The sequence below is a fragment of the Sander lucioperca genome, chromosome 10 (genome assembly GCF_008315115.2).
Source record: "Sander lucioperca isolate FBNREF2018 chromosome 10, SLUC_FBN_1.2, whole genome shotgun sequence".
NCBI lineage: Eukaryota > Metazoa > Chordata > Actinopteri > Perciformes > Percidae > Sander > Sander lucioperca.
This window is the reverse complement of record NC_050182.1, coordinates 38,054,809-38,068,775: the sequence shown is the minus strand read 5'-3', so window position 1 is coordinate 38,068,775 and position 13,967 is coordinate 38,054,809. Positions and strand designations below refer to the sequence as shown.

General features: G+C 41.2%; 1 protein-coding gene across 2 annotated transcripts in view; it reads right to left on the bottom strand.

Annotated features, from left to right (window-relative positions):
• Positions 1-13,967, bottom strand: part of grik2 (glutamate receptor, ionotropic, kainate 2) — a 299,478-nt gene that overhangs the window by 168,877 nt on the left and 116,634 nt on the right. For both annotated transcript variants that reach the window (XM_036005960.1, XM_036005961.1), the window contains exons 5-6: positions 12,713-12,894; positions 2,201-2,254 (exon numbers count right to left, since the gene is read on the bottom strand). In XM_036005960.1, coding sequence (XP_035861853.1) covers positions 2,201-2,254; positions 12,713-12,894 — 236 coding nt within the window. The remainder of the gene's footprint in view (positions 1-2,200; positions 2,255-12,712; positions 12,895-13,967) is intronic.

Here is a 13,967-nt window from a genome sequence, read left to right as displayed (position 1 = left end):
AGGTACATTCACAAAAAGACCCTATGTTGCATTTTGGCGAGAGTTACGCTTTAAAGGACCAGTGTTAATGGCATCAAGCATTGAGGTTGCAGTTTGCAACCAAGTGAATACCCCACCGCTCATCTCTTTTTCATCTGTTGTTTAGTCTTTATTGCTAAGCTAAGCTAACCAGGCCTGGACTTCAGCTCTGTACTTTACACGCAGACATGATATCCATCTTTTCATCTTACTCTCACCAATAAAAGATAAGAGTATATTTGTTTAAATATCTCTTTAAACTTGAACTCACTACTGCTACTTTTATTATTAGAATGATAGTGATCAATCTTCCAAACTGTATTAAATACACCATGACAGTGGTGAACCTTTAGGCTACATTTACATTGCTAAGTTTTGATTTTTAAGTGGAGTTTTGAGCCAAAAGCGATCTCTGTGCACACATGTGTTTTTAGCTCCAGTAAAATAACTAATCTCTGTTTAAACTAACACACCCAAACCAAAATATCTCACCAACATTCTCGTATACTGGGCATGTGCGTGCATGGAGGCAGCATGTATACTCCGCCCATTGCTGGTAGTTGCCATGGTAACGTAAGTAGCTTAGTCTCAGAGAACGAGCCGTCATGAACAATAGGACCCAATCTGGCAGCGAAACGTTGGTGTCAGTGTTGTGTTGCCAAAGGTGTTGAGACTGCAACACAACCCCACAGATTCCAAACCAAAATGGGTCAGAAGTGCTTTCAAATTTCTCCGGTTTAGGGGCTCTGAAACGCCAGAGCAGTGTGAATGCGAGATGTACACGTAGCATGTCAGTTTGTCAAACCTTAGTCAGGCACGTTTGACAAACTGACACACTGACCAAACCTTCCATACAGTATTAGACTAAACACTTAAAGGAACATGCCGACTTATTGGGACTTTAGCTTATTCACCGTATCCTCCAGAGTTAGATAAGTCCATACATAGTGACAAAATGCGAGGCTAGCGGTGGGTGCCTCTGACAGAGTTACAACACGCACGGAGATGAGAAGGGTATGTATGGACTTATCAAACTCTGGGGGATACGGTGAATAAGCTAAAGTCCCAATAAGTCGGCGTGTTCCTTTAACACGAGGCAAGTGAAGAGAAAAATCTGGCAGGAAAGTGGCTGCCATATGTGGCCTCAGTATGGCTGGTTTGTTCACTCTGCTGGGAGAATTAGGCTGTCAGCACTGGATTCTGTCTGCCAAACACAACAGTGGGAAATGACAACTACTACCGTACCTCCCCTGCCTCATTCATGTTTGTATTTTACTTTTCATCTTCCTGAAAACAACAGTGGGACATTTAATTATCTCACATTAATTGGGCCACGCCGAATGGTTGCAGAAAGAAAAGTATGCACATTTAGATGTTTCATTTCAAACCAAAATTGATCCCTTTTAGGCGCCTTGATGAAAAGCGCAGTGACAGTGAAAAACAGAATTATTCAGTTTTCTAAGGAACTTGACATTAAAAAAAAGTAAAGGACAAGGGGGAAGGCAGAACACGCACGCACACACACACACACACACACACACACACACACACACACACACAGAGTGTTTTGATCCAAGGCAACACACGCAGCCTCTTCAGGATGAGAGTGGGATGTGACTACACAAAGAGTTTTATTTGAGTCAAATATTTGAGTGTGTGTACATATGTAGAAGTGTGTTGTATTGCATTTTATTGTATGGACAGGGAAGGGGACTTTATCCCGAGATAACCAAAGGCAAGGTCACTTCTACAGCCACATAATATCAGAAGAGCTACAGACTATAAATTCAGCCTCTCACATTTAGGTGAAAAATAAATAGTGACACCATCTTCTGCCTCATCCACTCTTTTCTCTGCAGTCACTGCAGAGTACATTGCACGAGGAAGATGAAGAGCATTAACTTTAGAAAAAAAGAAGTGGAAGTTGAAAAAAAGGGAGAAAAAAAAATTATCTTGATGTCACAAAGTACCATGCTATTATTTTCTCAGGCTCTGGAAAACACATTAAAGGGAAAAAAAAAGGATTGATCAAAGGTAATACATGTAAAATGAATAGCTGAGAAAATGAAGATTGAAGAGCGGCGTCATCTCGTTCTTTGTGCACGCAACAATGGGGATATGGAGCTCTGAGTTAGACCTGATGACAAAGCAACTGTGCAGCACAGCCACTTTCTCTACTTACCAGTGTGGTGAAGATATAGTGATAATACTCTGTCATCATCCCCATGGCGAGAGCCTAAGAAAGAGAGTGACAGAAGGAGGCAGCGAGAGAGAGAGAGAGAGAGAGAGAGAGAGAGAGAGAGAGAGAGAGAGAGAGAGAGAGAGAGATTAGGAGAGGGAGAGATTTATAAATGAATAGGGAGGCAGATACAATATTTTGTCATATTTTGCACACATGCACACACACACACACAGCCATTTGTCTGTTTGTGTGGCTGTATTACCATGTAATGTGAAGAGGCATATATTCTGCTACACTGCTGCAGCCACAGGCTCAGAGATAAGAAACAAACACCCACCAAAAAGAAAAAAAACAGCTAAATAAAGCAAAAAACAGAGCTCAGTCTCATCATGCATTTGGCACGTGTTGGGAAATATGGATGATAGTGCATGATTCTATAGATGTGGGACATCTGGGAAACGTATATAAGAAGTCATCCTACAATAATGAGGTTCACGGTGTAGTTGCTGTGGGAGATTGTTTGGAAGCTACGTGGTGTTTACTAGCCTAGAAATCTAGACGCACCCTAGCGGCAGCAAATGTAATTTGCAAGCCAGGGAGGTCTAGGAACTCTCCGTTGGCTTGTGAGCTGGAAAAACCAAATGCTGGTCAGGCCAATCACATCGTGTATAGAGTCGGTGGGTGAGCTTTACATAAGGACGACAGAGTTACGACGGTTCCGCGTGAATTCCCTACTACTTGAAAACAAAGAAGATGGCTGCTGCTGCTGGCAAACAGCGGTCTTTGGAATCGGCTTTAGCCGCGACTCTGGAAGACTTGGAGTTAAGCTTTTCTTTGAGAAAAGAACAAAGAACGGCACTGAAGTCATTCTTAAAAAACGAAGATGTGTTCGGAGTTTTGCCGACCGGATACGGCAAAATTTTAATCTATCAACTAGCGTTGCTCTGGTTGGCTATGAGTGCAGAGGGAATTTGAAAGACAACCGTTTATCCCGCCCCTCGGATTGAGCCCTGCCAATGATGAGTTCCCAGACCCAACATCTTAATGTGGGTCTGGCTTGTCAGGCTAGGTGTTTACAACATTTGGAGGGAAGAAAACAGCTAGAAAGGTGTGATACTTATGCTGTTGATTTGAATGTGTGAAAATACAAGCATGGTGTGTGATAATGCTTTCAGTGCTAACATTTGGAACAGACTTTATTGGCACTGTCAACGAGGGAAGGTGCAAGCAGCTGATCAACAGTTTAAAAACAGTAGCATGTAGAGCAACAATCAGTGGGCCAGCATTTGCGTTATTTCACCACACAGATGGACATGTTAATGCAGCTCATTATCAACGTGGGAAGTAGTGTGTCCTCTATGTAGGGAAACGAAAAGCAAGGGTGTGGAGGAAAGGGTGGTGAATGGGTGTGTTGCACACTCAACTTTCATGCAGCGGACCATAATAAATGTTAAGACTTAGCACATAGTTAAAACATAGTTACCTACAGATATTGTATATTTGTACTTTCTCTGTGTACTTCATTTACAGTACTCTAAGGGACTGTTCGTTATTTAATTAAGGGGCCACCGGAGGAGTTTTGTGGCCTCTAACCTAAAAAGACTTGACCCTCCCCTCATCAGTAATAATTTTCCTATGACCCTCCAAAATGATTTGAAAAAGAGGCATGACCCTCCCCTTGCGTGCAAGTTTGCACTTAGCAAAGAAGTACATTTGATTTTTACAGCCATGATGTACAGGAGTTAACCTCTGCATTCTCATCTTACACATCCCACTCCTCTGTTATGGTGTGGTGGCCATTTCAGTAGATTTACTCATTAACAATGTTGTGGAAACACAATAAGCATGGAAACTAAATGCACACTTCATGCATTACTGCATTACTTCAAATACTAAGTTACTCCTCTAGTAAACTAGTATTCATATGAAATAAAACAATAAAACATTGAGACCATTCAGCAAAGGACGCTGGGATATAACCAATTCAACACTGGTTGCTATGGACTTGTCACTAGGCTTCGTCATTGTATATTTTAGCACATAGGTAAAGCTGCCGAAGCTGAACATTATATTCCAAAACATATATGTTTATTTTTAAAGCAGATTTTGAGTTACATTGTAACAATTTAACAATTCGCCCTTATGAAATCCAATCGCGGCACGGCTGTTTTGGAACGCAATAGACAAACGCTTAAATTCAACTAAAATGTAGCAGTGAACAGTGTTGGACCTACAGTCTGTTGAGATGCCTCTCCAAATGCAGAAACCAAGCGCAGTCACACGTTAAGACACGTTGAGAAAAAAGATCCGCATTTTGCCGTAATCCAATGACACGAAAAAAAGTAATCCACAGCGATCAGTAGATCCACAAACAGAGTCACGGTGTATCCAGCAAGGCCGATACGAGCGTCACATTCACCAGCCAGCTCCAAACAGGTGAACGAGGCCTCTCCACTTCGCCGTTTAAACAAAGTGGAATAAACGTATAAAAGTCCAAATCTACACAAAACATCAATTAGTAAGCTGACATCACATGTATATACATGGCATTTAGGAAACCTTTATTGCAAGGTTGGCACGGAAAGATGTCCAGACTAGTGCAACAGTAACTTTTGTTTTTTGCGTCCTGCTGCTCCCATCGTCAGCCAGGTAATATTTTATTACTAAAGCAGTATATGAAATCTGATGTATTACCTATCACCATTTAGTTGTTTTGTGTTATTTAAGATATTTATAAAATATCTGGTCATGCCAGATGTAATTATTCCACTCATTTTTTAAACAATGCAATTACCTGTTTGAGCCACCAGGGGGCAGTGTTCCTCCTGCCCCCCCCCAGCAAACTCTGCATATGCGATCAGACCATCTGCTAGGGGGCCGAGACTGAGAGCTACATGGATAAATATGCACCAAACAAGCCACTTTGAAATTTTGCTCTTTTCATGAATAAAAAATTTGGGTGACCCCCCCCCGCCCCCACCCGCCCAGACTAAAAAATGTTGGATGACCCTCCCCTCAGCAAAAAATAAAAAGACATGACCCTCCCCTATTTTCCTCCAGTGGTCCATTCCATAAATACCGAACAGTCCCTAATCACTGAGAAGTAGAATTGCTAAAAGTGTTTTAGGTTAGCAACAGCAGTGTGTAACTGGTACCAACAGAACTAAGTCATATGAAACATGTGTTTCTTTTTTTATGAATTAGTGTATATTTTTTTGTTGTGTTTCATTTTGCAAAGGGTCTGAGGTGTTCTGCTGATTGGGTGTGTGGTTGTGCTATTGTGTGTAGTGTTCTGAAAAACCGGTCCCTGTTTTCAAAATAGTGCTCAAGCAATCGGAAAAAAACTGTAAGTAGAGAAACTAGAATCACATGAACACCAGCACTGAATCTGAGCATACAGGGGGGTGGGGGGCTTATATAAATGGGGATACAACGTTTTGCTCTTTTGCAGCTCCATTTTCCATTTTAAGTTGATTGCCTTGTTCGCGTTTAGTATGAGTCAGACTGTTGCCAGCTGTCTGCGCTTGCCCATCTTACCAAGCGACTGTAGTAATATCACCAACAGGAAGATGTACTCATTCACACCATTACCTAGACAATCTGTCTCTAAAAAAGCACCTTTGAGATGGTAAAGTGGAACTTTTCTCTGCATTATTGTATTATCATGCAGATGTGTGTGTATGTGTGTGTGTGTGTATGTGTGTGTGTGTGTGTGTGTGTGTGTGTGTGTGTGTGTGTGTGTGTGTGTGTGTGTGTGCTGGCTGTGTGGGGTATATGGCAGTGTCAGAGTCCTGCCTGCCGTGCTGAGACTCACTCAATATGAATCTTAGGCTATCTTTAGACGGAAACGATCTGAAGAGAAAACGCAAAAGTGGCGTTGCGTTCTCAGTTTTTATTCCGCGTTTAGACAAGCGTTTTGAGGGGGAAATCTGCATGCATATGGTGACGCAAAAGTGTGTGAAATGCACACCAGGCGGCTAGGTGGTAGTGTGAAGCACCGCCACACAACACCACCACGCCTGCGTAGAACCTTCCTTCTACTTCTCTCCCTAGTAGCGAACAACAAAAGCTGATAATTTTGTCTGGACAGACGAGGAGGTGGAGTTATTGCTCCAAACAGTGCACTCACACGGCACACACACTCACACGGCACACACACACACACACACACACGGTACACACACGTGGCACATACACACACACACATAATCGCACAGTGCGTTTTTACCCTTTAGACGGGAACCCGACTTTTTAAGATTTCCACTCTGGAGGGTGGTTTCACTTTTTTGCGTTTTTAAGCCCCAAAAACGCCGTCGCCATCTAAATGAATGAATGAATTTTTGTATGCCACTTATGGGCAATGAAAACAAATTGATAGAGAAGACATTGTGTTCAGATATAAAAGCCGTTAAGCTTTAAAATATTGATCAAATATAGCAACAGGAAGGGAAAGCATTCCCTACTAGTGTTGTATGACTTAAAGGTGCATTCAGATACAAAGCTGTGCTTCTCGGTGACACAATGCAAAATGAATTGGATTTAGTAAACGGTAGCCACAGCATCAGAGGTTTAGGGTAGGGCTTGGCAATATATCGATATTATATAGATATCGTGAAATGAAACTAGATATCGTGTTAGATTTTTGGATATCGTAATATGGCAAAAGTGTTGTATTTTCCTGGTTTTAAAGGTTGCAATAGAATAAAGTGATGTAATTTTCCGAACTTACCAGACTGTTCTAGCATTGAGGTATTTGGTGAAGAATATCCTGATACCTGATTTTCTCCATTTTGCCCAGCACTAGTTTAGGGACATGTCATAGAAAGATTTGCATCCTGATTCTTGGTCAGAGTCAGGTCATCACAATTGTCTAAGACAACAACTGGAAATTGAGGCATTTATAAAAACAGTTTAACTTAACACACACTCCCGGAAGTGGAACGTCGTGGATATAGACTACAGCTGGTGAGGATGCATGCAGATTTTTTGGTTGGGCCATGCAATTTTAGCCTCAGCCTTTAGCACAGAATTGTGTGCCTCCATGTGCATATTTAAAACCATGTAACAGGCTTATCGTTTTAAAACAAATCAGATGGGGACAGAGTTCTCAACCAACTCACACTCAGTTTTAGCGCCATCAGCTAAAAATGAGAAGCCTTTGTTCTTTTTCTATTCTGTGTGAAATCGAACACCCATCGTTTAAAAAATGACTGCACATGTTGGTGTTAATCAGCCTCCTTTAGCATTGTAAACCACATTTTCAACAGCAAGGTCATCCCCGTGGGCTTGCCAAGTTTGAATGCAGTTATTGTGAGCAACACAGCAACATGAACCTGTTAAATGTTGAAAATGTTAGTTTGCTTCTTTTTTATTGTAGCAGATTTGTTTTGTTAAACACACAATTTGCATGCAAAAATACAATTTTATAGTTTTTGAATAGTATATTGTGGTATATTGACAGTCTATAACTTTCTATACACTTTGACTTAAGTTCTTGGTATAAGGAGATGCATGAACTTTACTCCACATTTACTGCACACATCTGGAAACTGTTAACATGAGCAGAGGTCCCCCCAAGACAGAAGATACCTTTTTTGGAGTTGTGCCAGATAACAGGCATTGATTGGTCAGTTATCTGGTCCAATCATATACTCACACATATCACGTCTTATGTTAATACAATGTATGGATATATATACTGTGTTCACACAAAGAAAAAGCAGAGCGACAAATTTTGTGTTGGTCGTTCTCCAAGCTCTCTGCAGGAGTTTGTAAAATTGATGCTGAATCTCTGATTGTAATAAACCTTTTTATAATCAAGAACAGTGTCGGCGGATTCCTCTTCATACAGCATCACAGCATTACTACTTAAGGCACCACAATATTTAACAAAAGTTTTCCCCTGCTAGTGTTTGTGCTACATGCCAATATCTGAACACAGAAAATAAATGAATACAAATGCTCACATGACTGTCACTTGTTATCCTTCTTGATGTTTCTACATTTTGGGGGTAAAGGCTTGGCTGATAGCTGGTGAAGAGTAGGTTACTTACGATCTCTAACTTATTGGTGTCTCATGTAATGAGAGTTTTCAGAGCAGGACAGTCTTTCATTACCTCCCATTAGCAGGGTTTCTCTCTGACATTATTAATGAAAGTAGTACTTGACCTTCCCAAGCAATCTACCACTCAGGCATTGATTAAAAACCCTAGGAGAGTGACAGAGTGCTGGGGTGAATAATGTTGTCTTTAATATTTGATAAATCTTGCAAGCAGAAGAAATATGAATGCTTGTTAATTGAGTTACTCATTGCAAAGTTCCCCTTTTACGCCAACATTCTTGGGCTGCATAGAAAAGCCATTGTTTGCAATTGTAAAAAAAAGAAAAAGAAAAGAATAGTCTGATCTAAAGTCCAAAGCACGTTTTCCTAAAGTTACCCACAATCTAGTCTCGCAGTGCTAGACCTTCCTTCACAGCGCTGCGGAAGAGGGTCTGGCTAGTCCACACAGCATTCCAGGATGGGAGAAAAACATGCTCTGGTTTATTGGCATTTCTTTAAACCAATCACAATCGTCTTGGCTGCGCTAAGCGCCGGACGGAGCCCCAGTGCCGCTGCAAAATAGCCTCGGGAAGGAACTTATTTTGGTGGAACGTGTACGTTCAAAAGTTGTTTTAGTCGTGCAACAGAAAACTCAGATTGGACAGATAGTCTAGCTAGCTGTCTGGATTCACCCTGCAGAGATCTGAGGAGCAGTTAACTAAGCTGCTTTTTGCGGATGATGTGGTCCTGATGGCATCATCGGCCTGTGACCTTCAACACTCACTGGATCGGTTCGCAGCCGAGTGTGAAGCGGCTGGGATGAGGATCAGCACCTCTAAATCTGAGGCCATGGTTCTCAGCAGGAAACCGATGGAGGTAGGGAATGAGTCCTTACCCCAAGTGAAGGAGTTCAAGTACCTTGGGGTCTTGTTCGCGAGTGAGGGGACAATGGAGCGGGAGATTAGTCGGAGAATCGGCGCAGCGGGTGCGGTATTACATTTAATATATCGCACCGTTGTGACGAAAAGAGAGCTGAGCCAGAAGGCAAAGCTCTCAATCTGCCGGTCAGTTTTCGTTCCTACCCTCACATGAAGGCTGGGTCATGACCGAAAGAACGAGATCCAGGGTACAAGCGGCCGAAATGGGTTTCCTCAGGAGGGTGGCTGGCGTCTCCCTTAGAGATAAGGTGAGAAGCACAGTCATCCGTGAGGAGCTCGGAGTAGAGCCGCTGCTCCTTCGCGTCGAAAGGAGCCAGTTGAGGTGGTTCGGGCATCTGGTAAGGATGCCCCCTGGGCGCCTCCCTAGGGAGGTGTTCCAGGCACATCCAGCTGGGAGGAGGCCTCGGGGAAGACCCAGGACTAGGTGGAGGGATTATATCTCCAACCTGGCCTGGGAACGCCTCGGGATCCCCCAGTCGGAGCTGGTTAATGTGGCTCGGGAAAGGGAAGTTTGGGGTCCCCTGCTGGAGCTGCTACCCCCGCGACCCGTTACCGGATAAGCGGACGAAGATGGATGGACCTGAACAATCCCGGAAATTAAATGTCATAGATATAGACTACCCACAATCCATCAGGTGTATCTCACTATGGAATACAGAATAGCCCAAAATACACAATATATGCACCCCTCTTACAATAGAAGTCCTAACAACTATATTTAACAGAAGGTCTACTCAAATTCTTAGCTCTCGATAAAACACAACATTCACAATTTTACTGAAAATATGAACATTACAACATTCTCAATATTGTGTGTCTCTATGCGTCAGGCTGACTTATGCACAACACAGTCAACTATCTAAACATGTTTTGACAGCTTGTAATGTGAAATTCTGAAATTAAAGCTATAGTGCGTAGTTTTTGTCTCCCCCATGAGGAATTCTAAGTAATGACAACAAAACCGTCGGCGCGTCCACATGATACAAGCCTTAGGAGGACACGGAGGATTAAAAAAACATGATGGATTCTTCAGAAGAGGTCATTATCTTCACTCGAGTTTCTGCGCGGGAAAGTCGCCGGACGACACAATCTTCTGAACATAGCCATACTGAGAAATACAGAGAGAGTTGTGTGGAGCTGATAGTCTTAATTAGCTTTGTAGCAACTCATTTGGCAATGGCTTGAATGTAACGGACGTTCATTAATATCAAAAAGTTACACACTAAAGCTTTAATATTATTAATATCTTGAGATATCAAACATTGTTTGTGATATAAATATGTCATTATCACAGTGTCTAAGGCTTCTGTATTTCATGGTCTGTCCATTATTTGGAAGAAAAAAAAAGGTATCCCAGAAGAGGATAGAGCACAATTAACAGGAGCACAATATGACCATTATGATACTAAATTAGATAATTAAGTCATGATAAACAGCTTGTTGCCTTTGTTACCTTGGGATAATGAGATGACTGAGTCTTAATTTAAACATAATTGGTCTAAAAACTATACATAGCAACTATGTTTACTACCTATTATCATCAGCAACTACAGCCATTCAAGGCTTCCACTGTAGTATCTGGACTGTTTGGGAAAAGGCTCCACATTGAACACTATTGGCAGCATTGAAAGGTGGGAAACCGGTGAGGGATAATGCACTCATGCATAGTGTTTTGCTTTCAGGTTTAGTGAATTAACCCCCTACCGGCCCTTTCAATTTCTTTTAGTTTGATATGCACTTTGACCCAGAACAGGAAGTCGGCCATTTTAGTGTTTAGTATGCAGCCATATTTTTGCTGAATGGACTCACATCTCATCTGCTGCAATCCTTCTTTTGTTTATGCCTTCGAAAGCAAACTCTGGAAGTACTAGTTTAGCACAGACCATATAACAATATCTGGACATTATATTTGGGATGAATGTTTTACTAAGCCTAATTTCTGTAAGTTAGTAAATCGTAAGCTAAACCACAAGTACGTTAGCAAGTTATCAGCTTAACTGCATGCCATGTATACTGTACACTTAAATCACTATACAACTGATGCATAGTACCTATGTGGAGTTTATACTACAGTGTATACTTTGATTGTGCATCTTGCTTATTGTATATTTTTGTTTATGTTCTACAGTTTCACTCCTATTCATACTGTATATGACAGTGATGCCAAATAAATCACCAGGAGCTTGGACACTATCCTGACTCCCGTATTCATTTGAATGGAGTTTGGCTTACTGCTGAATGCTGCACATGCACACACAAGGAGATCAGCATACATAGAAAGGGGAGAAGGAAACCAACTCATCAGAGAACATTTATATTGGACCAATCTGCAAAATGGAGAGTGGAGGTTCGACATTTGCTATGATATCTTTACATGCCAGTGATGTCCTCGTTATTTGTACGTGCCAGTGAAAGTTAAAAAAAGATCATGGTTATAACAAATAAACTATGGTTTAGGTATCATTAGGATTAGGCAGCTAAACTACTTGGTTAAGGTTAGGGAAGGATTGTAGTTTAGATTTTTTTTTAAATGGGATGGGACTAGAGCTGCAAAGATTAGTTGTCAACTATTAAATTAATCACCAACTGTTTTGACAATCGATTAACCAGTTATATCTTTTTTATATTGAAAAAAAGTAAAAAATTCTCTGGCTTCTTAAATGTGAATATTTTCTAGTTTCTTCACGCCTTTATGACAGTAAACTGAATATCTTTGAGTTGTGGACAAAACACATTTAAGGACATAATCTTGGGCTTTGGGAAACACTGATTGACATTTTTTAACCATTTTCTGACATTTTTTAGACCAAACAATTAATCCATTAATCGACAAAAAAGTTGACAGATAAATCAACAATGAAAATAATTGTTAGTTGCAGCCCTTCATGGGACGGGATCTCTAAACTTCCACACACATCCATCCAGCAATGCGACCTCCCTTACTCCCTTACCTGCCCTTACTCTCCGCCTCACTATATAGACCTGCCTTTTAAAAGTGCTTTATTTTGTATATTTGTAGTATATATTGTAGATTTTACATTCTGTGGACAGCAAAGGAAGAATTTCATTGTACAGGGAAACATGTTTCCTTACTGTGCATTTGACAATAGAAATGGCACACTAATGCCTGTATTGACTCTGAATGTTAGCTTAGCTGCAGTAGCTGCAGTTTGCTGTTAAAATGCCGGCTTCGCAATCCTATCAAATTAAAAAAAAAAACTCTTTTAAGAAAAGACAACAATTTGGCCTGATGATAGGCTACAATATCCGTTGAACCCTAAGGACTGAAACATATTCCACATAATTATAGACAATTGAATGTGTTGGTACAAAATGTGTCACATGAAATTGTTCACACAAGTGTGAGCTACATTTTCAAGCATCACTGAAGTGTGCTTTAGCAACAAAATGTTCTTGGACCTGTTACATTCAGAACCTCACAGCTGTCTCCTGCTGTATTTCCCCACTTGAGGACTTCAAAATGATTTACACACACACACACACACACACACACACACACACACACACACACACCTGCTTCAGGATCCCAGCAGCCATTTCATGGCCACAGTCAAAGATGATGTGGAACTCCTTCCCCCTCTTCATCTCTTTTAACAGCGGCTTAGCATCCTTGGTCTCTGCAGGCAGCTGTCGGATCTTTAACCGGATGTTGTACCGGGATGGTGCCTTTATGAGTTCTTGCAAGCGAATCAGACCTGCAGGGAGAACAACAAAGAAAAAATTTTTTTTTCACTTTTACTTTTGCCCAAAGAGTCATTGCTATTTGAAAAATTAGCCTGGTCCTGAGGGCAATGCATTTCATAAAAGGAAATCTCAAATATATGTACATACTTTTCCACAGTAATTGAGGTAAAAGCTTCCTCTGATTCATTTGGCAGTGGTGGCCATAATAACAGTCAGGATAAGAAAGCTGTAGGGATATATTTCTGTTGTCGGTTTATTTCTAATAAAATCCATTTTGCTTCGACACCCTCCCCTGCCTTCTCTATTCTCTATCCTAAACACACAGTTTTTCTTTTAGTTTCTGTCTATATGCATGAAATTCCACCTCCGGGATTGTTCCGGTGCCGCCAGAAATTCCACCAGATGCATGTCTTTTCGGCTGATGTCTGCTACCTTCCGCTTTCTTTGTGTTGGAATTTTAAACTCTGGTGGATTTATGAGGACTATGGTTAACTGCTCCTCAGATCTCTGCAGGGTAAATCCAGACAGCTAGCTAGACTATCTGTCCAATCTGAGTTTTCTCTCGCACAACCAAAACGACTTTTGAATGTACACATGTTCGACCAAAACAAGTTCCTTGCTGAGGATATTTTGCAGCGCCATCGTGGCTCTATCTTGTGATTGGTTTAAAGAAATGCCAATAAACCAGAGCACGTTTTTTTCTGCCATCCCCAAATGCTGTGTGGACTAGCTGTGGAGGAAGGTCTGGCAATGCGAGACTACGCCGCATCTAAAAAGCAGACATGGATCCAACTATAAAATATTCTTGCAAACACAACAGAACAAATGCACACATCAATACTACACATTACCTGACATTCATCATTCATCATAGATTACATTGATTCTGTGCTCACTATTGATCCCTCACCTCCTCAATGGGCCACTCACTGCTGCGTATAGGATTTTTGTAAATTCAACCTTGCTAGAGAAATTGACTGTGACTTCAACAGAATCACAAACATCTTAATTTTGACAGATGCACTTCTACTGTAATGTTCACTGAGCATTTCTCTTCTCAGTAGCTGATCAATCTTTTTTGTGT